Raw genomic sequence first — 23,383 nt, forward strand, 5'->3', positions numbered from 1 at the left:
ATGGGCTACTGTTCGCGAGGTGAATAAACCTTTGCTTGATTACTCTCCTCTGACAACGCACAAAACTCACTTATAAAGATTGCGCATTTTGTATTCACGCCTACCAGGAATAATAATAAAAAAATATATATACATATTTTTTAGATGAGCTCTTCAGATGGCGTTCAGTCTTTTAGCTATTAGAGCCGCAAACAACTATGCTTTTATGCTCTTGCTATCGCGGCAGGGTGATTAATTGATAGCGGAAAGCATCGCTTATGTTATTCTATTCTGAGAAGCTGAAACGCAGTCGCTTTATCGCGTTACCGCTTCAAATAACACAGCTGGACTTTTTATTAATGAAATTAGTTTATCGGTAAACCCTTTTCCCTGAACTAAACTGAGGCTGTAAACAAAACCCGTGATATTGAGTGATATTATAGTAGTTAGCATCTCTATCTACAGGTCTGTAGTCATGACGCTACATTGCTAACTGGGAAATAACTGCCAACCAACATGCCGTTTTACTTTCTTGAACTGATAAACTGAGTTCACTTGTATGTCTGCTGAAAGATAAATGTGTCTGACTACTTAAACTGTCACACATTGTTTTGGCGTGGATATTAGCCTGGTTAGCTTTGTGCGGGCGCTTGTGTTGCTCCACACATACAACTGCGTTTTCTATAGAAACTGTCATATTTCAGTATAATAGTGGATTTTAACTCATTTGTGAACGTATATGCTTGAGTACTTTAAAACTGAAGCGGACTGACAGGTCTTTGCCCAGCCCGGTCTTTAATTTGTAACTTTCAGGCGTGAATCTCATGTATGAATGTGAGATAAATGCGAGTGAAATGCAGTGGTGAGGAAGAGATCAATGCCGTGTGTGCTGGAGGATGATGCGGATGAGTTGGATGATCACTGTCATTAACAGAAGAATAATGAAGATACTGATCGCCCTCGCTCTCATTGCTTACATCGCCTGTGAGTATATCAGCCTGTATGCCACTGACACACTTTGAGAAGATGAAAGCTATCTGTCTGTCACACCTTCTCTCTTACTATGGTGGTATCATGGCACGTGATGATGATGCCATACTATTGAATGGTTACCATGTTCATGTATCATGGTATTATCATGTATGTGCCCAAAAACTATTATTTTACCAGGGTGAAATGTCTAAATGAACATTGTTTTATCATGCAGTGTTCACACAGTCATAAGGACATTTGTGATTTCCAGGCCTGGTTAGGTCACATAATTTCTATTGTGAATATGTTTTTCTAGATATTTCGTCAGCTTGAAATAGCATTTTGTGACTTGTGAGTGCAATCTTTTAAAATTATAAAAAATAACAAATTAATTCTTATCCAGTAATCACAAACGCTTAGAAAACTAGTGAAAATGTCATGGAAATGTCATGGAATTTCATTTGTCAAAAGTTGTTGGAACCATGGCACTTAAGTGTTTCCCACAGGATTTTTTGAGACTGTGGTGGGTGGACCTCGGACCCTCTACATTTACATTTGAAAGTTAAATGCATCAATCTGGTGCACTTTGAGAGCAAAAATTAAGAGGCTATATATATGCAGAACTTTGTGCTCTTGTAAACTATTTTGTGTTCTAGCAGCAATTTAATCATAAACACCATTCATATTAATAAGTATGAATAGTGATGACATGGCACAAACACATGGTATAAACAAGACAGAGTTTAACACAGTTCACAAATGGTCAAAACACAAAATCGACTAGAGCCAGGGCTTGACGTTATGCATTGTCATGTGCTTGTCCTCCAGACAAGTAAATTGGTCATTCACTTGTTCGAGTAAAAAAGTAACTTGTCTGGAGAGAAAAAAGGACATTTAAGTTACATGCTCAAGTAACTTGTCAAAGTTTATGTTGTATATTTTTCTAAGATTTTGACCGATGCCCATCCTATTAGTGTACCTATACAATCAACTCAATTCTCTGCGACAGAAATGTAAACATGGGAGGCTATTGTCATATGATAATTATTTTATGTTACATATGGTGGTCAAATAAAGAAAAGCCTCCATCGCCATCATTAACAGCAGGGGTGCTCACACTTCTATGGAATGAGATCTACTTTTTCATCATGTTATTGCAGCAAGATCTACCATGTACAATAAAGGCTATACATTATCACAATACCAAAGTCTCAGGGGTCTGTAGAGAAATTTGACGATTCTCAATACCAGCTTCAAAACCTCAACAAATAATAACACTAACTAATATGTTAATTATGGAAGAATGGTTTCAAGTTCTTAATTATTCAAGACTAGTAAATAGTCAGTAATGAAATAACAATAAAAAACAGCAATGAAAATAAATAGATTAAAAATAATAGAACAAAAAATACAAATTAAGAAAATTCTGTGCTTTTTTTAACAGCTTTAAAAGATTTTAAAAGCAGTATCAAGTATTCAAGTAAATATTCAGAATGAAATGCAACATAAAACTACTACTGGTCTTTACTGTATGATTATAATGCATTAATACTTTTTAAAGCTACTAAAGTTACCCAGTCAAGAGCAGTGTGTTTTCTCATTTTCTTGTTCTGGTTGTTTATTATAATGACACACTAGACAGCAGCTGGTCTATTAGCTTACATTTATACTTACAAGTCCGTCATTTTAATACAAATCCGCTTTTTTCTCCACTGTTTACGTTCACTTTAGACATCACTACTAGATCACTTGCGAATTATAAAATTACATGCTCTGGATTACTTTCAACAGCAGAATAAGTATATGAACTTTCTAATAAGAGACACAGGCCTAGACTATCACAAATATAGCTGGTAATTTTTTTTGTTATCGACATATTAATCAGTCTGCTTGTCCGGTCGGGCAAGTAAAAATCTCTTTCACTTGCCCCTTCAAAAATCCACTTGTCGCAGATAAGCGTTAATGTCAGGTGCAGAAGCAACCGAAGTAGCAGCGCAAAACACAACGTTAGAGATCTTTTATGTTATTATGAGAAGTGTAAAAATATTTTCGTTTCATTATGAAACTGTGGCGGTCCTCACAGTCTGGGTAATTAATGGGAAACACTGCACTTTTTAGTTAGTCTTTCTCTTTTCTCAATTTGACACATTGTGGCTGTTGGTAAATGTGCTGGCCAGGGTGACTTTATCATTTTAGCAGCTGTTGCACTTTTGGCAGCAACAAAATTACATGTTACTGGAATTACTGGCTGCAGGACTGTTTAACAGGCTTTGCAGATCAGATCAGTGTACAGATACAGTATGCCTGCAGCTGATTTGATGTACTTAAAATGTGATCCATTTAGAGATGATTCTCTAATCATTGAGGACTTGAAACTAATTTAGTTCATCCCTTTAATTAGCCTATATGTTTTAACTAATCCGTCAGATGTCCTATATAAAACAAAAGTGTTTCATTTATGGATGTGTATGTATGTGTACTTTTGTGTTTGTTTGTTTGCCTCTTTGTGGGACTCTGAGAGTAAGAGAGTGTCGTTGTCGTTAACCTGATTTTTGGAACTGTGATGTGAAATGGCTTTATAGTCAACTTTATATTATGTGACAGCTTTAGGGCAAGTGTAGATGAGCTTCCTTCTCTTTCATATTTCCAATAATAATCCAATAATAAATTTTTTTTTTTCCATTTAATTCTGTTACCTTTGGCTAGCAGCAGCAACAATTAGACAATGAGGAACAGACTAACGTGACAATCATTAGCTTTAGAGCAGCAACATAATACACAAAAAATACACACCTTACATTTCAGTTTTCACAGATGTTTCTTCACAAGCTAAATTAGGTCAAATTAGAAAAAAGCAATGTGTAGAGATATTTTTCCTGAATAAATGGTGTACGATTATGTTGTTCAATGATCGTTTGTGTATTTGAAGACTTGCAAAAGGAATATTTAATTATCAAACAGGAATAATATATTTAAATTAGGGCTGTTGATTTAACACGTTAAATACATAAAATGTCATGATTAATCTTGGGCACCACCAGCATTTGTTCGCTTAGTAGTTGCTTGTCCATCAGTCTGCAGTCATATCAGTTGCATTAGAGACTATCATTATTATTCAGTTTTGCTTTGCCCATTATACCCTTCTGCTGAAAAGACCAGTGAAAATAGAACAATTTTCCAATTATGCTGTTCACATTGAGAGTTGCATAGCGGGCTGTTGGTCACACTGATGGCTAATAGATGGAGCAGATTATTTAGAGATTATCCACTCAGTTTTCCTCTCTGTTGGTGAGACTTTTCTTGATTTTTAAATTAAGCAGTTCTTTGAAAACAAACGAAAAACTGCCCATGCTGAAATAATACAAATACAGTTGGACAATACACAATGTTGACAATGTTAAGAATCATTTATGCTGGGTTGAACTTCTTGATTCATTAATATAGGCCATATGCATGTCTCGGAACATCATCTTATTCTGCAAAGATCCTCTTTTTTAAACATGCTTGCAGTAACATCTCTTTATTTATACAAAATATTATTATTAGTGGAAAAAGCAACAAAAAAGTAGGTTTAGATGGATTACTCCAAGAGATAGTTTGGCATGCTAATGCAAGGGACAACTAAATAAAATAAATTCCATTGATATTATTCTTTCGCTATTATTGCTCGCCTAAGGATGCCAACCCCTGTATCGGTCTGAAAAGTCTGAACAGTTTTATGTTTTATTTTTATATAATTTGCATATAAATCTACACTTCTGGTATCAGATCACTGTAGGACAGAAAGGAGTTACCAGCATTTGGCTTTATGGGGTCGGTACTCAGCAGCCCTGTGAAGTGTTGGTTTATGTGCCTAAAGCCCCAGAGTTGGAAATTAAAGAGAGAGATTACTGAGGATCAGTGAAAATCAGTCCACTAATGGTCAGTGATCTGACTGTCTCAGTCAAACACAGCAGGGCAGACAGCATGGTTCAAACATTGCTTTGTGTACCACAGGGCATAAAGTCACCCAAAAGCCACAAAATTGTATGTCTCTAATACTAGAAAGGCTTAAGTTTGTCCACTTGACATAGTAATAGTTTTTTGTCCCCCCTTTACTTATAGCATGTGCCTAACTCTAGTGAGACATTAATGATAATACATAGCTATTTTTGGTAAAACTTGCACATTTTTCTTTTTTGGCTAATTTCCATTTTGCATTCTCCACTAATGCAATCCATTCATCTCCTCCATGCTAATTAAACATGGCTAGTCTTTATTTGCATATTCTCTATATTAAGCCCTGTCATGTTATTTCAAATCGACAGCCCAGAGTTTTCATGGCCCATCTGAGCTGCCAGTGGTCATATTCAAATTGATACACAGTGAACCTATAACCTAGTTTTCTGCCTATTAAAGGACACAGGTGAGATACTTTAACCTAGATATAAAACACGAGAGGCAATTCACTTCGGAGACAGTTCGTGTTAAGATTTTATGATAAAAAAAGTGTTCCCTTTGGTAGGGATTGGTCTGCCATTTTGAGGATTTGTAGGGATTTTTCTTTTTGTCTAAGTTCGGTTTGTTTGGGTGGCTTTTTGTTCTTTGTCAGTTATCTATCTTTGTTAGTCTTACACTGTCTTCCTGCCTCTTACTTGCTAATGCCAGCCCTGTCCTTCCCCTGGCCACGCTCGACGTCTCTGGGAGATTCGCTGCCTTTCTGGGATAATCATCTTAGAAAAAGTCAGACACTATTCCAATTTCAATCTACAGTAATTATCCGCTTATACTGGCCACTATAAAAAGTCAATTTGGGGAAGTTGCCGTAGAGTTTAAATTCCAAAGTCACCTTTTCTGTTTTGTAGGGAAGTTGCAGAGCTCAATTGAACCGAGTGTGCAAATGTAGTGTTTAACTGTTAAATAGCCTAATATGAAGTGTAGGGCAATATTGTGTATATATGATGTGTAGCTTTATATGATACAATCAAATGTCTATATTGTGATACTTTTTCTCACGATATTTTCAGTGATGCTTTGGATCCTTTTATCAATATTTTATTTATTTATTTGTATATTCATATGATGTCCTGCAGTTACAAAATTAAGCAGGTCATCAAAATAAGCACAAACTCGGATACCTGGATTTTTCACTGTGGTCACGGGGATCAGAGACCCCCCACTGTATTTTTGGCATCAGTAGGTTGAAAATTCTTCAGCTGAAATCAGTCTGTGCTTACCGAATTTCTGTATAATTCAGCCTGCCATGGGCAACGCTGAATTATACTGTACTTCCCTTCTCCATCCATCACCATATCTTGCAGTTACAAATGAGTCCACTGGGGGCAGTGTTAATATGTGTCATTTGAGTTGTTGGATGAGAGAAGGAATTATGATGATGTATTTGGCCAAGTGTGAAGTTAAGTGTGGCAATACTTGTAATAGTTTGAATCTTATTGAATTATACTGTATTGGTAATCAGTTCTTGCTGAAGCCATGCATTTTTCCTGGTGGAAAAAAAATGTGAAGCAGTACGAGAAACTCTGAAGCTTATCAGACCATTGTGTGTGGATTTGCGTTACATCGCTGAACACTGACAGAGCGCATTTTATAAAAAGCCAACTTTCACCACTTGTTTTTCTGAATAATAACATGTGGAGTGATAAAGAAGTTGTAGCCTTTATGTAGACTCTAAGTTTTTAAATGTGCATTACCCCAATGCAGTCAGAATTGGTTTCTATGTAAGTTCGGTATAAGTTCAAATGTTTTTGCTGAAAAAAATACCCATATTGTTGTTGTTTTTTTCTCCCCAAAAAAAAAAAAAACAGTTTATTGAAGTCAGCTAACTGTTTTTGGTCATACTTGTTATTTTTAACTTACATTTTAATCAATTACTTGTTTGTCTGTGTGTAAGAATACTCGACTACAAAATTCCCTTCCCTAGTTGTTGAACCTATGGGCATGTGTAAACTCCAGTTTCTGGGTGAAATGTCCACAGAGTGGCGCCTAAAGTGAGTTGCTTGTAGTTGTAAATAATGTAACAGGAATGCATGTTTTGTTAACCATATGCCCCATCCCCAAACTTGACACTCAGTGGAGTAAAACATTTATTTTAGAGGGAAAATGCAACATCCGAATAACACTCATTGATTATGTGAATGCAATTACTTCCTGGTTTCTACGGTAACAGAACTCATGTCTCTAAGGCTGCTATCAGAAGCCCCACAGAAAAAGGTAAACATGCTTGAAGTGATGCACAAATGTCTTATGGGAGATGCCGCTTGTCAGTAATTGGCAGAATGGGGTTGACGTCAGGGTACTGGAACATTCGGAAGCAACGTGTCGACTTCATGTGTGATGATGTTGTCTATGAGGAGCAAGAGAGATTGAAACTGAACCTGCAGACTCAATCGTTCTCTCTTACAGACATACTGGAACTCTCTCACACATTTGTAGCAGTTTCAGTTGCAATCCAATTATGAAATCATTATGCAATTTGCAGTATCTTGAATCATAACATACAGTTACAGTATGTAATTCAATTCTCAGAATCTTGCGCGAGTGCCATGTTTAAGTGATTTGTCAATCTGTCATAATTCAAAACGCTGTCCATCATTTTGACATAAAAAAAGCAAGAAACTCAGCTTAAAACATCTTTACTTGGTATTAGTGGTCGACCAATATATCGCCGAGGCCAATAAACCGGCCGATATTCTGACTTTTTTAATTATCGGCAATAATAGACCGGTGTGCAACACAGTGTCATTTAAACGGTCCATATATCAGAGCCGCGGCAGACGTGTTTGAGCTCATAGTGCTCGTCTGTTTCATTCTCCCTCTCTCTCCTCAGCAGTTCCCTTTAACTTTTAACTGTCTTGTCTAATGATTAAAAAGGTAAATATCAATCAAACTCATATTAATCTTCCTCTGAAGCATGTATTCTATCAGCCAGAATCAAAACTTCAGGATCAAAAGTTCCTCTGATTCACAAATCATGATGACAGTCCAAGTAGGCGATCCAGGCCATTTAAACTGTCAGGAGATTGCTGCTCGCGCTGGATACGCACGAGTGCGTGAGTGCAACCAAAGTCTTTCTAGCAAGTCAGTCCACTGTCAGCCATCTTTGGAACACTCTCGGGAGGCTATTTTGAGTGCAGCTCCTATCTACTTGGAGAAAAACCAAAATCTCCTAAACGGTTGATAAAGATTCTGATCAAAGAACATATTTCAACAGTAAAATCTGACAACACTGGTATCATAAATGGTGTTTCTTTACCTCAGATTATGCTAAAAAACAAAATTTTCCCAGCTTTTATTGCTAATGTGCATGCGCGTTCATGTTGATTGACAGGTGATGTCTGTATCTAAAAGGTGATTGGCTCTTTTACCTGTAAGGCGGGACTTCCTATCTACATCCGTTGACCGTTGGCTGCAATTGGGCATTCTAATTTTTCCCATTCATTTTAATAGAAGTGGCCCGTTTCTGCTAAATATTCTCTGGTGCAACTTCAAGGTAAAAGCACTTCACGTGTGCGATAAGTAAATGTCTTATTCACTATGCACTGTATGTACAATTGATTACGATTTGATTTTGTATTTTTTGAGTAAATGAGATTAACGTGGACATGCCATCCATGGTTGCTGGACTACTGTGTGTACTGTTATTTCTTTCTTCCTGATATATTAACACTTTCTTCATGTGCAAATAAATTACTAAAATTTGATGACTAAACAGAAATCAGAAGAAACTGCTATCTACCATTTAAAATACAATTATTATTATTGTATTGTTTTTACAAAGTTAAAGTGTAGGGTGAAATTGAGTTAATAATGTGTTAAATAAGAGTTTATTATAAAAAATTTTTTGGCAGAGTTTATTTACTATATTAAATTGTGTTATATATCGCCATAGATTTGGCCTATTGGCCACCCTACTCTATGGATATCGGCATCGGCCATTAAAAAACCCATGTCGGTCGACCACTACTTGGTATATCTGCATACGCAGCAACATTCTCTATAGGTCTCTGCGTGCATGTTTGAGAGAGATTGCAGAGCACTTGCAGACATGTGAGTGTGAGAAAACTGCGCTCTTAATGCAAAAATCCCCCTAACATGCCACTTTTAAAAGTACTTTGCAAATGAGGATAGATGCTACAGTATACGTTCATGAGTTCGGGTGTTAGATCAACTGTCACTCGCACCTGTTTGGCCAAATCATTTTTCACATTTACACTCACAAATGCCCTGAAAAACCTGTGTTAGACTACATATACAAGAGTCACAGGTCGTCAAATTACTACATATGAAGGGGTGTGCTTGAGGCAGAATACTGAATTTGTGCTAGCACATTGTTTAGTCTGAATGAAACATAAGGATATTTTTATCTTTGTCTGTTATTTAAAGCATCAGATTTGCCCTTTAGGGCTGCATATGGTTCCCTCTGGTCCTCTCCTTGATCATCCCACTTTATGAATATTCATTAAATTTCCTGTTTGGCAGGAATAATGCTAATAATGTGTGTGATTTCCTCTGGTGTTCTCATGTGTCTTTTTTGTTTGTCTGTCTGCATAGGCTGCAAGAATTGTTTGATTAGTATATTTCTCATTAGAGCAAGATCAGTTTGGGCATTATCGGTCTAATTTTCATCGATTTTCGATGTTTATTGTGATATTACATAAAACATGAATTGCATTCTTGACACATTTTGGAATGCAACGTTATGTGAAATTGAGCTTGCCTATGGCTAGAGGCATCTATGTTCACATCTTGTATAGAGTACAGTGTTTCCCCTAGGATTTTTTTCAGCAGCGGTGCTGTTGTGCATGTGTCCACAAGCCCACAACCTCAGACCCGTATTAATGTGTGTTGGTCGAAGAATAGATTATTCAAACTCAATTTCAGCCTGGCCACATCAGGGTTTATTTGTGCCCTCAAAGGGCCCGTTGAAAATGTGGCACCAGCACCTTCTTTGGTAGCACCCATGCAAATTTGATTGTTACGTGCACTGAAATGCACATTTGAGAGCACAGCATTGATTTTGAGGCTGGGATGCAGATAGAAATTATGATATTAACAACAGTAACATCTGTGGAAAAAATTAACATGAAAATGAATTTTTATATGGCTAAATTGAAATATACTGGCAATGTGACTAAGTTGGGTCTTTACAGATTCCTTTCATCAGGCTCCTACTAATTAAACTACAGCCTTGTCTTGGAGTTTCTGAAGTCAAACAAAACAACTTACATTTTCAGAGAGCATTACAAGAGTACAGATTTTACACGGATGGAAAACTGATAGCTTGGTTCTTAATTATCAAAATGCACCATAGTTCTTCCATAGTTTTAGCAATGATATTTGTAATAGTTCATGGTAACCATGTAAAACCATGCATGGATCCTCACTACCATGGTTAGTAACTATGGTTTCTATATAAAGAACTATGGCATTTTTGTAATGAAAAAACAGCAGTCTAAATACATTTAGAACATTTTTCAGCCACATCTACCATAGGTAATATAGTACAGTTAGTGTTACTACAATAAATCCATGGTACATTTTTGGTAGTATTGCGATCTATGAATTGAAAAGCCTGCTAATTTATTTTTTCTTTGTCAGTGCCATTTAGAATGTGGGGGCTGTTTGTTTTAAAATAATTTCATCACTGAGACATAAGAGTTTTGCAACAGACAATTCTATACTGCATTCAAACGGGTTTTGCAATCCCCGTGGCACATCTCACTGGTTTACATCACAAGTGCATTTAAAATAATCCGTGCGGTTGAGACCTGTCCACGAATTACCGCACCTGCTCTGCCCTCGTGCTGCTATGATTAAGCCGTGTTGATAATTGACCCTTGTTGTGCTGTTTCTTTCTGCATTTGAAGTGAGCAAAATGTGCTCCAAAACATACAGATGACAGGGAAAGGCTCATTTATTTTCATGAGGAAAGAGTTAACTGATTGTTCAGTGAAATGTTGCGATCCCCTGCCAGCCTTCATTACAGAAATGAGCTTGCAGGCCACTTGAAATGAAGCGGGTTTGACACGTGCTGGTATGTGGTGATGTCACTGTGAATAAGTGCGTGTATTGGTGTGTGTATGTAGTGGGGTCTCTTTCGCAGTGTACAAAGCTCACAGCTGACTGGGGCTGCCAAAGAATTATGTTGCGTCAAGAATATTAAATGAACCATGTGAAATCCCAAAAGCTGCTGCAAAATGCATATGGGGAAACACTGAAGTATGTTTCAGGCTTAAGTAAACTGGAGATGTACTAGTAAGAGATTTCATCCTGAAATCAAGATGTAGAAATTCAGGAGAATAAATTTGGGTCATGGAAATTGCTACTTTGATGAATGACTGCGGCAGTTCTTGTGGATCCTGAAAAAGGCCCAGGACTCACCACAGATGCTCAACAACAGAGTGACCTTGGCAAACCAGACTACTGTTGCCCACCTGCCCCAGCCAGAACACAACTACCCTCCCTTTTCACACGCCTACTGATGGGCTGTGCTAAAAATAATATTGCCACTGTGAGAACTTGGCCAGATGTATTTGGACATGGTCCAACAAATTTATTTCCTGTTCATTCGAGTCTGTCTGTTGGCCAATTTGTTTTGTGTTATTTAATTTTGTAAAAGTGGCCATTCCTCTCTTCTCTGATTTGATTTATTTCTCTGTGCTTTTGGTTTAATAAATGTATTTAGATAACTGAAATTTTCTCGTAAAACATTTTTCAAAGTTAAAAACTACTTTTAACTTGACACGTTGTCCTAAAAAAACGTTTAAGGTTCTGAAAACCAGTTAGACATGACACAAGCTAAGTGAGACACTCAGTGTCCCTCTGACACATATATGTACATAGACCAGGAATTAAAAATAGCGCAGATGGAATGTGTCCTGTGAGACTTATGAACTCAGTTGAGAATGGATTGATGTTTGCGACTAGGCTAATAATAGGCTAATGTTCAATGAAATAAAAATACAACAAGCAATATACACCCACTGAGAACTTTATTAGAAACACTACTAATACTGGGTAGGGCCACCCTTTGCTCTCAAAAAAGCCTCAGTTATTTGTGGAATGGATGTTGGAAACATCAAAGATGTTGGAAACATTCCTTTGAGATTCTGGTCCACGTTGACATGATTGCATCACGCAATTTCTGCAGATTTGTCAGCTGCGCGTTCTTGTTGCGAATCTCCCATTCTACCACATCCCAAAGGTGTTCAATTGGATTCAGATCTATTGTCTGGGAAGGCCACTGAAGAACAGTGAACTCATTTTCATGTTCATGAAACCAGTTTTAGCAGACTTATTCTTTGTGACATGGTGCATTATCATGTGGGAAGTAGTCATTAGAAGATGGGTAAATTGTGGCCTTGAAGGGATGCACATGGCCAGCAACAATACTCAAATACAGTAGGTTATGGCATTCAAGTGATGATTGATTGGTATTAATGGGCCCAATGTGTGCCAAGAAAACATTCACATCATTGCACCACCGCCACCAGCCTGGACTGTTGACACAATGCAGGTTGGGTCCATGGATTCATGCTGTTGGCACCAAATTCTGACCCTACCATCTGTGTGTCTCAGCAGAAATCGAGATTCATCAGACCAGGCTACGTTTTTCCAGTCTTCAACTGTCCAGTTTTGGTGAGCCTGTGTCCACTGCAGCCTCATATTTCTGTTCTTGGCTGACAGAAGTGGAACCCGACATGGTCTTATGCTGTTGTAGCCCATCCGCATCAAGGTTCGATGTGTTGTGCATTCTGATAGGCTATTCTGCTCCCTAAAATTGTACAGAGTGGTTATATGAGTTACCATAGCCTTTCTGTCAGCTCAAACCAGTCTGGACATTCTCTGTTGACCTCTTTCATCAACAAGGTCTTTCCGTCCGCAGAACTGCCGCTCACCGGATATTTTTTGATTTGGCAACATTGTGAGTAAACTCTAGAGACTGTTGTGCATGGAAATCCCAGGAAATCAGCAGTTACAGAAATACTCAAACCAGCCCGTCTGGTACCAACAATCATGCCACGGTTGAAATCATTGAGATTCCCCATTCTGATGGTTGATGTGAAGCATTAACTGAAACTCCTGACTTGTATCTGTATGATTTTATGCATTGCACTGCTGCCAAATGATTGGCTGTTTAGATAATTGCATGAATAAGTAGGTTTACAGGTTTTCCTAATAAACTGCTCAGTGAGTGTATTGTCTGCTAAAGCCAGTTTTTGTATTGTATAATCATGCTTTTCTTGTCTTCCACAATAATGTGAAGTATTTTGATTATTTGAAAATTTGATTATATGTTGGTACATTTTATAATTATTGAAATAATTATATATTCAATTATTTTTATATGGGGGCCTTTCTCAGCAAATATTGCTATGTGATTAATAACAATAAAGTTGATTAATTAATTGGCACATCATGTAATTAATTTGATTAAAATATTTTATCAATTGATAACTCTAGTTAATGAAAAGAACACTGGTCACAGCCTAACACAATCCACTTCCTCATTGATCGTCATGGTGGCAAAATGTTTATTCCATCAGGCATCTAGTTCTACCCCTCTCAAATAGATTGTGTGACATATATTGCTGCTCCTCTCCTGTTTGCATTGGCAAAGCATTGGGTAGCATGCGCCAATCTGGCCATTTACGACAGGACAGCCTGTCGTAAATCATGCAGCACCCAAGCATTTGTGTTGACAGCTGCAAGGCCATGGGGAAAGAACTTCCCAGATTGGGAACAGAGGGATTTGCATAATTACTTCAGACTCTCTCTTCTGGAGACCAAGTTAGCTGTTTACACTCACATCTTGCATTGAATTCTTCTTTTACCTGTGTCTTTTTGTATCAACTGTGCCAAGGTTTACCAAGCCACTTAAAACAAAGAGCTACATAAGTTATGTTGGCGGTTTTTGCCTTGAGCGAGTGTAGATGTGAGAGATGGATGTGAGGCAGTGGAGAGTGGGACACGTGCATCTTTTATATTATTTATGGTGATTTTCACCTGATCAATCCCTGGTATTTGTCTTTTGAGATATGCAGCCTTGTTGGTGTTATAGAGGGAAATAATGAATTTATCAGAGAAAGGGCCTGTGTTTTCTCTGTATTATTAATGTTCATGATACTGATTTATTTATGAAGGTTAGGCCTCACATACCCAAGGCAGATTCCTATTCATTACATACAGTTGTGCTCAAAAGTTTGCATACCCTAGCAGAAATTTTGGCATTGATTTTGAAAATATGACTGATCATGCAAAAAAAACTGTCTTTTATTTAAGAATAGTGATCATATGAAGCCATTTATTATCACATAGTTGTTTGGCTCCTTTTTAAATCATAATGATAACACAAATCACCCAAATGGCCCTGATCAAAAGTTTACATACCCTTGAATGTTTGGCCTTGTTACCGATACACAAGGTGACACACACAGGTTTAAATGGCAATTAAAGGTTAATTTCCCACACCTGTGGCTTTTTAAATTACAATTAGTGTCTGTGTATAAATAGTCAATGAGTTTGTTAGCTCTCATGTGGATGCACTGAGCAGGTTAGATACTGAGCCATGGGGAGCAGAAAAGAACTGTCAAAAGACCTGCATAACAAGGTAATGGAACTTTATGAAGATGGAAAAGGATATAAAAAGATATCCAAACCTTGAAAATGTCAGTCAGTACTGTTCAATCACTTTTTAAGAAGTGGAAAATTTGGGGATCTCTTGATACCAAGCCAAGGTCAGCTAGACCAAGAAATATTTCAGCCAAAACTGGCAGAAGAATTGTTCAGCATACAAAGAAAATCCCACAGGTAACCTCAGGAGAAATACAGGCTGCTCTGGAAAAAGACGGTGTAGTTGTTTCAAGGAGCACAGTACTTGTTGACCCCTCTCCAAACATAGCGCTTATGGTTGTGACCATAAAGCTCTATTTTGGTCTCGTCACTCCAAATTACAGTGTGCCAGAAGCTGTGAAGCGTGTCAAGGTGTTGTCGGGCATATTGTAAATGGGCATTTTTGTGGCATTGGCTTCTTTCTGGCAACTTGACCATGCAGCTCATTTTTGTTCAAGTATCGTCATATTGTGCTCCTTGAAACAACCACGCTGTCTTTTTCCAGAGCAGCCTGTATTTCTCCTGAGGTTACCTGTGGGATTTTCTTTGTATGCTAAACAATTCTTCTGCCAGTTTTGGCTGAAATATTTCTTGGTCTAGCTGACCTTGGCTTGGTATCAAGAGATCCCCAAATTTTCCACTTCTTAAAAAGTGATTGAACAGTACTGACTGACATTTTCAAGGTTTGGATATCTTTTGATATCCTTTTCCATCTTCATAAAGTTCCATTACCTTGTTATGCAGGTCTTTTGACAGTTCTTTCATGCTCCCCATGGCTCAGTATCTAGCCTGCTCAGTGCATCCACATGAGAGCTAACAAACTCATTGACTATTTATACACAAACACTAATTGTAATTTAAAAAGCCACAGGTGTGGGAAATTAACCTTTAATTGCCATTTAAACCTGTGTGTGTCACCTTGTGTGTCGGTAACGAGGCCAAACATTCAAGGGTATGTAAACTTTTGATCAGGGCCATTTGGGTGATTTCTGTTACCATTATGATTTAAAAAGGAGCCAAACAACTATGTGATGATAAATGGCTTCATATGATCACTATCCTTAAATAAAAGTTTTTTTTTTTGCATGATCAGTCCTATTTTCAAAATCAATGCCAAAATTTCACAATTTCTGCCAGGGTATGCAAACTTTTGAGCACAACTGTATGTGTGCTTTTCTCAGAACACTCATAGATGAGAAACATGATGGAGGCAGTATGTGTCTGTGATTTATTATTTTAGCTTGTAAATACTGTTTATAGACGTTGGATGCTTATTCTTTTATTTATGTTCCACCATGCTGAGGAATTGCCAGGGAGATGAGCCCACTTGGAGCAGCCTGGACTAGAACTTAATAAATTTGTTAATTACTTACTGTCTTGCAAAGGAAATCCCATCACAGTCCCACTAGTGACGGTTAAAAAACTGCTATCGCACACCTTGTGATCTGAGAAATTTGGAAATTTCAGTCTATTTAAACACACATTTTCTCACTGCTTTCCTCTCCACAATAAATATTGGATATATCGTGTAGTCGTGTATCTTTACAATACTTATCTCCCCTTTTAACTGAATAGATTTATTACCACCTGCTTAAGGAACCTAACAGCTTGTTCTTATATTTATTTATAATCTCTTAATGGTAATGACTGAAAACTCTAACTCTGACCTAATTTGCATTTGAATGGTGTGATGATGATGTTGATTTGTTAGTGATGTCTCATTTCTTCTGTTCACCTTTCAGCTGTCTGGGGAACCTACGCAAATATGAGGTAATTACGATTTATTTTTGTGCTTGCAGAAGATTCAGGTTTTTCTCTAGCTCAATGTATTGCTAAAAAAAAAATCCCAGTTCTTTCTCTTTTTGTTGTGTTTGATGTCAGAGGACCTGTTTTTCCTGTCAATGGGCTACTCAAAGCTGTGGTTGTTAATAGACCCACATGGAATCTGCACTCTATTTTTTGTTTCATTTTGCACTCACTGTGGGCAACGTAAGCATACTGTAAAGCGCCTTATTCATGAAACACAAGCAGAAAAAATGTGTGTAAATCGTTAGTAAAACCCTTGTTAATTAAATTGTAACATTCTTAATTTATCAATGTATATTATTCTTAAGACATATATATATATATATATATATATACACACACACACACACACACACACACACACACACACAATACTGTGCAAAAGTTTTAGGCACTTGTGAAAAATATTGCCTAGTGAGGATATCTTCAAAAATAATGACATAAATAGTTTTCATTTATCACTTAATGTCAAACAAAGTCCAGTAAACATAAACAAGTTAAATCAACATTTGGTGTGACCACCTTTGCCTTTAAAACAGCACCAATTCTCCTAGGTACACCTGGACACAGATTTTCTTGGTTGTTGGCAGATAGGATGTTACAAGCTTCTTGGAGAATTCGCCACAGTTTTTCTATCTATTTAGGCTGTCTCAATTGCTTCTGTCTCTATGTAATCTCAGACTGACACAATGTTCAGTGGGGGGCTTTGTGGGGGCCATAACATCTGCTGCAGGGCTCCCTGTTCTTCTACTCTAATCTTTTCTATTTGCAAAAGTAACATTAGGAGTCTAACATTTATATTTCCTATTGACACTAAAGCTGAAGATATGAATAACCATATGAAGACAAATGCTTTTCTTAAACGTTTTATGTGCCTAAGACCTTTGCACAGTACTGTATATATACATACAGTTGAAGTCAAAAGTTTACATACACCTTAGCCAAATACATTTAAACTCAGTTTTTCACAATTCCTGACATTTAATCGTAGAAAACATTCCCTGTCTTAGGTCAGTTAGATCACTATGTTTTAAGAATGTGAAATGTCAGAATAATAGTAGAGAGAATTATTTATTTCAGCTTTTATTTCTTTCATCACATTCTCAGTGGATCAGACGTTTACATACAATTTGTTAGTATTTGGTAGCATTGCCTTTAAATTGTTTAACTTGGGTCAAGCATTGTGTGTGGCCTTCCACAAGCTTCTCACAATAAGTTGCTTGAATTTTGCCCATTTCTCCAGACAGAACTGGTGTAACTGAGTCAAGTTTGTAGGTCTCCTTACTCGCACACCATTGTCCATTTGTAAGACCCATTTGTGACCAAGCTTTAACTTCCTGGCTGATGTCTTGAGATGTTGCTTCAATATATCCACATAATTTTCCTTCCTCACAATGCCATCTATTTTGTGAGGTGCACCAGTCCCTCCTGCAGCAAAGCACCCCCCACAACATGATGCTGCCACCCCCATGCTTCACGGTTGGGATGGTGTTCTTCGGCTTGCAAGCCTCAACCTTTTTCCTCCAAACATAACAATGGTTATTATGGCCAAACAGTTACATTTTTATGCCGGTTTTGGAGCAGTGGCTTTTCCTTGCTGAGCAGAATTTTAGGTTATGTCGATATAGGACTTGTTTGACTGTGGATATAGATACTTGTCTACCTGTTTATTCCAGCATCTTCACAAGGTCCTTTGCTGTTGTTCTCGGATTGATTTGCAGTTTTGGCACCAAACTACGTTCATCTTTAGGAGACAGAATGCATCTCCTTTCTGAGCGTTATGATGGCTACGTGGTCCCATGGTGTTTATACTTACATACTATTGTTTGTACAGATGAACGTGGTACCTTCAGGCATTTGGAAATTGCTCCCAAGGATGAACCAGACTTGTGGAGGTCCACAGTTTTTTTTTCTGAGATCTTTCCCAGAGGTGCTGAGTTTGAAGCTAGGCCTTAAAATACATCCACTGGTACACCTCCAATTCAGTACACCTCCTGTCAGAAGCTAATTGTCTAAAGGCTTGACATAATTTTCTGGAATTTTCCAAGCTGCTTAAAGGCACAGTTAACTTAGTGTATGTAAACGTCTGAGCCATTGGAATTGTGATATAGTCAATTAAAAGTTAAACAATCTGTCTGTAAACAATTGTTGGAAAAATTACTCATGTCATGCACAAAGTAGATGTCTGAAATGACTTGCCAAAACTATATTTTGCTAATATTAATGTAAACTTCTGACTTCAACTGTGCGTATGTATAATATATATATATATATATATATATATATATATATATATATATATATATATCAGGTGCATCTCAATAAATTAGAATGTCATGGAAAAGTTCATTTATTTCAGTAATTCAACTCAAATTGTGAAACTTGTGTATTAAATAAATTCAATGCACACAGACTGAAGTGCCACAAACTGATCACCTCCATGCCACGCCAAATTGAGGCAGTAATTAAAGCAAAAGGAGCCCCTACCAAGTATTGAGTACATATACAGTAAATGAACATACTTTCCAGAAGGCCAACAATTCACTAAAAATGTTTTTTTTATTGGTCTTATGATGTATTCTAATTTTTTGAGATAGTGAATTGGTGGGTTTTTGTTAAATGTGAGCCAAAATCATCACAATTAAAAGAACCAAAGACTTAAACTACTTCAGTCTGTGTGCATTGAATTTATTTAATACACGAGTTTCACAATTTGAGTTGAATTACTGAAATAAATGAACTTTTCCACGACATTCTAATTTATTGAGATGCACCTGTATATGTATATATATATATATATATATATATATATATATATATATATATATATATATATATATATATATATATATACACACACAGTGCATTCAGAAAGTATTTTAATGTCAACCAATAGCCCCATTTTATGTTGCAGCCTTATGCTAAAATACTTTATTTATTTTTTTCACATCAATCTACACTCCATACCCCATAATGACAAAGCAAAAACCACATTTTTTATAACTTTGCAAATGTATTAAAAAGAAAAAACTGAAATATCACACTGACTAAAGTGTTCAGACCCTTAAATCAGTACTTTGTTGAAGCACGTTTGGTATGATGCGACAAGCTTTGCACACCTGGATTTGGGGATTTTCTGCCATTCTTCTCTGCAGATCCTCTCAAGCTCTCTCAGGTTGGATGGGGACCATCGGTGGACAGCTATTTTCAGGTCTGTCCTGAGAAGTTCATTTTGGTTGAAGTCCGGGCTCTGGCTGGGCCACTCAAGGACATTCACAGAGTTGTCCCCAAGCCACTCTTGCATTGTCTTGCCTGTTTGCTTAGGGTCATTGTTCTGTTGGAAGGTGAAACTTCTGCCCAGTCTGAGGTCCTGAGCACTCTTTACCAGGTTTTCATTATGGATATCTTTGTATTTTGCTTTGTTCAGCTTTCCTTCAGCCCTGACCAGTCCCCCAGTCCTTGCCACTGAAAAACACCCCCACAGCATGATGCTAACACCACCACCATGCTTCACCATTGGGATGGAGTTGTGCAGGTGATGAGCAGTGCCTGGTTTCTTCCAGACATGACGCTTGGAATTCACGTCAAACAGTTCAATCTTCGTTACATCAGACCAGAGAATCTTGTTTTTCACAGACTGAGAGTCCTTCAGGTGCTTTTTTATGTCTTGTACTGAGGAGAGGCTTTCGTCTGGCCACTCTGCCATAAAGCCAAGATCGGTGGAGTGTTGCATTGATGGTTGTCCTTCTGCAAGTTTCTCCCATCTCCACACATGATCTCTGGAGCTCAGCCAGAGTGGCCATTGGGTTCTTGGTCACCTCTCTTACCAAGACCCTTCTCCCCGCCAATTGCTCAGTTTGGCCGGGCGACCAGCTCTAGGAAGAGTCCTGGTTGTTCCAAACTTCTTCCATTTAAGAATTATGGAGGCTCTTTGGAACCTTTAATTCAGCTGAATTTTTTTTTTTTTTTTTTTTTTTGCCTTCCCCAGATCTGTGCCTCGACACAATCCTGTCTTTGAGCTCTGCAGGCAGTTTCTTTGACCTCATGGCTTGATTTTTGCTCTAATATGCATTTTCAGCAGTGAGACCTTATATAGACAGGTGTGTGCCTTTCCAAATCTTGTCCAATCAATTTAATTTTCTACAGGTGGACTCCAATCAAAGTGTAGACACATCTCAAAGATGATCCAGAGAAATGGGATGCACCTGAGCTAAATTTCATTTTTTCAATTTAAATGTCATAGCAAAGGGTCTGAATACTTATGTCAATGTAATATTTCAGTTTTTTATTTTTAATAAATTTGCAAAATTATCAAAAATCTGGTTTTTGCTTTGTCATTATGGGGTATGGAGTGTAGATTGATGTGAAGCAAAAAAATAATTTAAAGCATTTTAACAAAGCTGCAACATAACAAAATGGGGGTCTGAAGTAGCACTGATGTAGGGCCATATAACACGGTTGTGAGTGTGATATTGCTTATACAGTTGAAGTTAGAAGTTTACATACACTTAGGTTGAAGTCATTAAAACTCTTTTAGGACATCTACTTTGTGCATGACCCAAGTAATTTTTCCAACAGTTGTTTACAGACAGATTGTTTCACTTTTAATTGACTATATCACAATTCCAGTGGCTCAGAAGTTTACATACACTAAGTTAACTATGCCTTTAAGCAGCTTGGAAAATTCCAGAAAATTATGTCAAGCCTTTAGACAGTTAGTCAATTAGCTTCTGATAGGAGGTGTACTGAATTGGAGGTGTACCTGTGGATGTACTTTAAGGCCTACCTTCAAACTCAGTGCCTCTTTGCTTGAAATCATGGGAAAATCCAAAGAAATCAGTCAAGACCTCTGAAAAATTGTGGACCTCCACAAGCCTGGTTCGTCCTTTGGGAGCAATTTCCATATGCCTGAAGGTACCACGTTCATCTGTACAAACAATAGTATGCAAGTATAAACACCATGGGACCATGCAGCTATCATACCGCTTAGGAAGGAGACACATTCTGTCTCTTAGTGATGAACGTAGTTTGGCGCGAAAAGTGCAAATCAATCCCAGAACAACTTCAAAGGGCCTTGTGAAGATGCTGGAGGAAACAGGTAGACAAGTATCTATATCCACAGTAAAACAAGTCCTATATCGACAAAACCTGAAAGGCTGCTCTGCAAGGAAGAAGCCACTGCTCCAAAACCGGCCTAAAAAAGCCAGACTACAGTTTGCTAGTGCACATGGGGACAAAGATGTTACTTTATGGAGAGATGTCCTATGGTCTGATGAAACAATATTTTTACTGTTTGGCCATAATGACCATCGTTGTGACATCAGCCAGGAAGTTAAAGCTTGGTTGCAAATGGGTCTTCCAAATGAATGATAACCCCAAGCATACCTCCAAAGTTGTGGCAAAATGGCTTAAGGACAACAAAGTCAAGGTACTGGAATGACCATCACAAAGCCCTGACCTCAGTCCGATAGAAAATATGTGGGCAGAACTGAAAAAGCCTTAGCCAAAAATATATCCAAAAAGTTCCTAACTGACCTGAGACAGGGAATGTTTTCTACGATTAAATGTCAGGAATTGTGAAAAACTGAGTTTAAATGTATTTGGCTAATATATATATATATATATATATATATATATATAATTTCATAATCTTTCATCAAAATGTAAACAACTTTTTGTCTTCATATGAAACAACTTTTCTTTGCTATCACCTAGGCCACAAAGACTATTGTTTAATGTCAACCAATTGCCACATAGCAATTTAGCCATTGTTTTAGGCCACTGTTGTAGTTAATGCAGACTTCCTAAGATTCTGACATAAGTTAACATAAATGCAATGCTGCTTAACATTGCTGTGATAAATATTATCCCAATAATAGCAAATAATGATCAGTTTGGGGGAAAAATATCATGGGATACCTTGAGATTTCAAATATTTTTGTCAGATAGAAATGCTGTTGTCATGTTGATTTTAGTTGACTGTAGTTGAGTGCTACAGTCTTATTGCTAGCTGAAATGAACCCAAAGTTTGCATTTAAGTAACAAACACTAATTCAGAACTTCATTACAAATAGACTTGAACAAACAGGCAAGTGGGATGTGTGGAATATTGTAAACAGTTTTATTTTTTAGCTTATGTTGGCGATCTGTGGGCACTGATAAAATATTGGTCTTATTATGAAGTAATAGACTGTTGTGCGTTAATCAGAAACAGAGATTAGCCCCACTCACTGGGCTGTGGTTTGGAACCAAAGAGGGAGTTCGATAGAGAGCAAGTTTTATTTTAATTCAACACCCATCATGTGGTATTGTTGACTCTGTAAGACTACATGTCCCAAGCAGAGCTGCAAAAGGGATAGTAGTGTGTTCTTAAATAAGCTCTGCTATGCAACTGTGAATGTTTGTGTAATTGTGTACATCTCTGTGGGTGTGATAAAGCCCGCCTGTTGTTTTTTTTTCCCCACAGGTCAATACAAGAACATGGAGAAATGAAGGTTAAGCAGAAGATAGATGAGGTTTGTCAACACAAGATGGTCATGTGGATTTTCACACTGTGTTTTAAGTTTTTATGATTTTGTGTTTTCTATTCTGTTTATTATTGTCAACACCTGTCTAATTTTCACTGGAAACCATGTGTCCCTGACAGCCAGTATCCATGCTTGAAGCCCGTGGAAAAACTTTGTGCTACTCAAGAGTGCAATATAATTAAGATTTTAACTGTGCATGCCTTTTAATAGCAGTTAAGTTTCCTCGTCAGTAGGCACAGAACCAGCAGTGCTTATGTTACTATTCTGCCTGGATAGTTTATGGTTCATTTACTGAAACAAAGGAATAGTTAAAGAAACACTACAAAATGACTGTTGTTGCCTGCCATATTCTCTCTCTCTAGGCCAATCAGTGACTGATAGATGAAATTAAGTCCAACCATGCTTTTTCTTTTCTTATTGAATATCCAATTTCTTGTCTCTCTTTTGACTTGGGCCAGTAAGAAATGACCTAAAACACCCTTTAACCA

General features: G+C 37.4%; 1 protein-coding gene across 1 annotated transcript in view; it reads left to right on the forward strand.

The window, feature by feature from the left end:
• Positions 1-226: 226 nt before the first annotated feature.
• LOC127446786 (UDP-glucuronic acid decarboxylase 1-like) overlaps positions 227-23,383 on the forward strand; it is a 104,271-nt gene continuing 81,114 nt past the window's right edge. Inside the window, exons 1-3 of the mRNA XM_051707995.1 lie at positions 227-963; positions 16,305-16,332; positions 22,835-22,883. Coding sequence (XP_051563955.1) covers positions 876-963; positions 16,305-16,332; positions 22,835-22,883 — 165 coding nt within the window. The 5' untranslated portion in view covers positions 227-875. The remainder of the gene's footprint in view (positions 964-16,304; positions 16,333-22,834; positions 22,884-23,383) is intronic.

Source organism: Myxocyprinus asiaticus, chromosome 10 (assembly GCF_019703515.2).
Source record: "Myxocyprinus asiaticus isolate MX2 ecotype Aquarium Trade chromosome 10, UBuf_Myxa_2, whole genome shotgun sequence".
Taxonomy (NCBI): Eukaryota; Metazoa; Chordata; class Actinopteri; order Cypriniformes; family Catostomidae; genus Myxocyprinus; species Myxocyprinus asiaticus.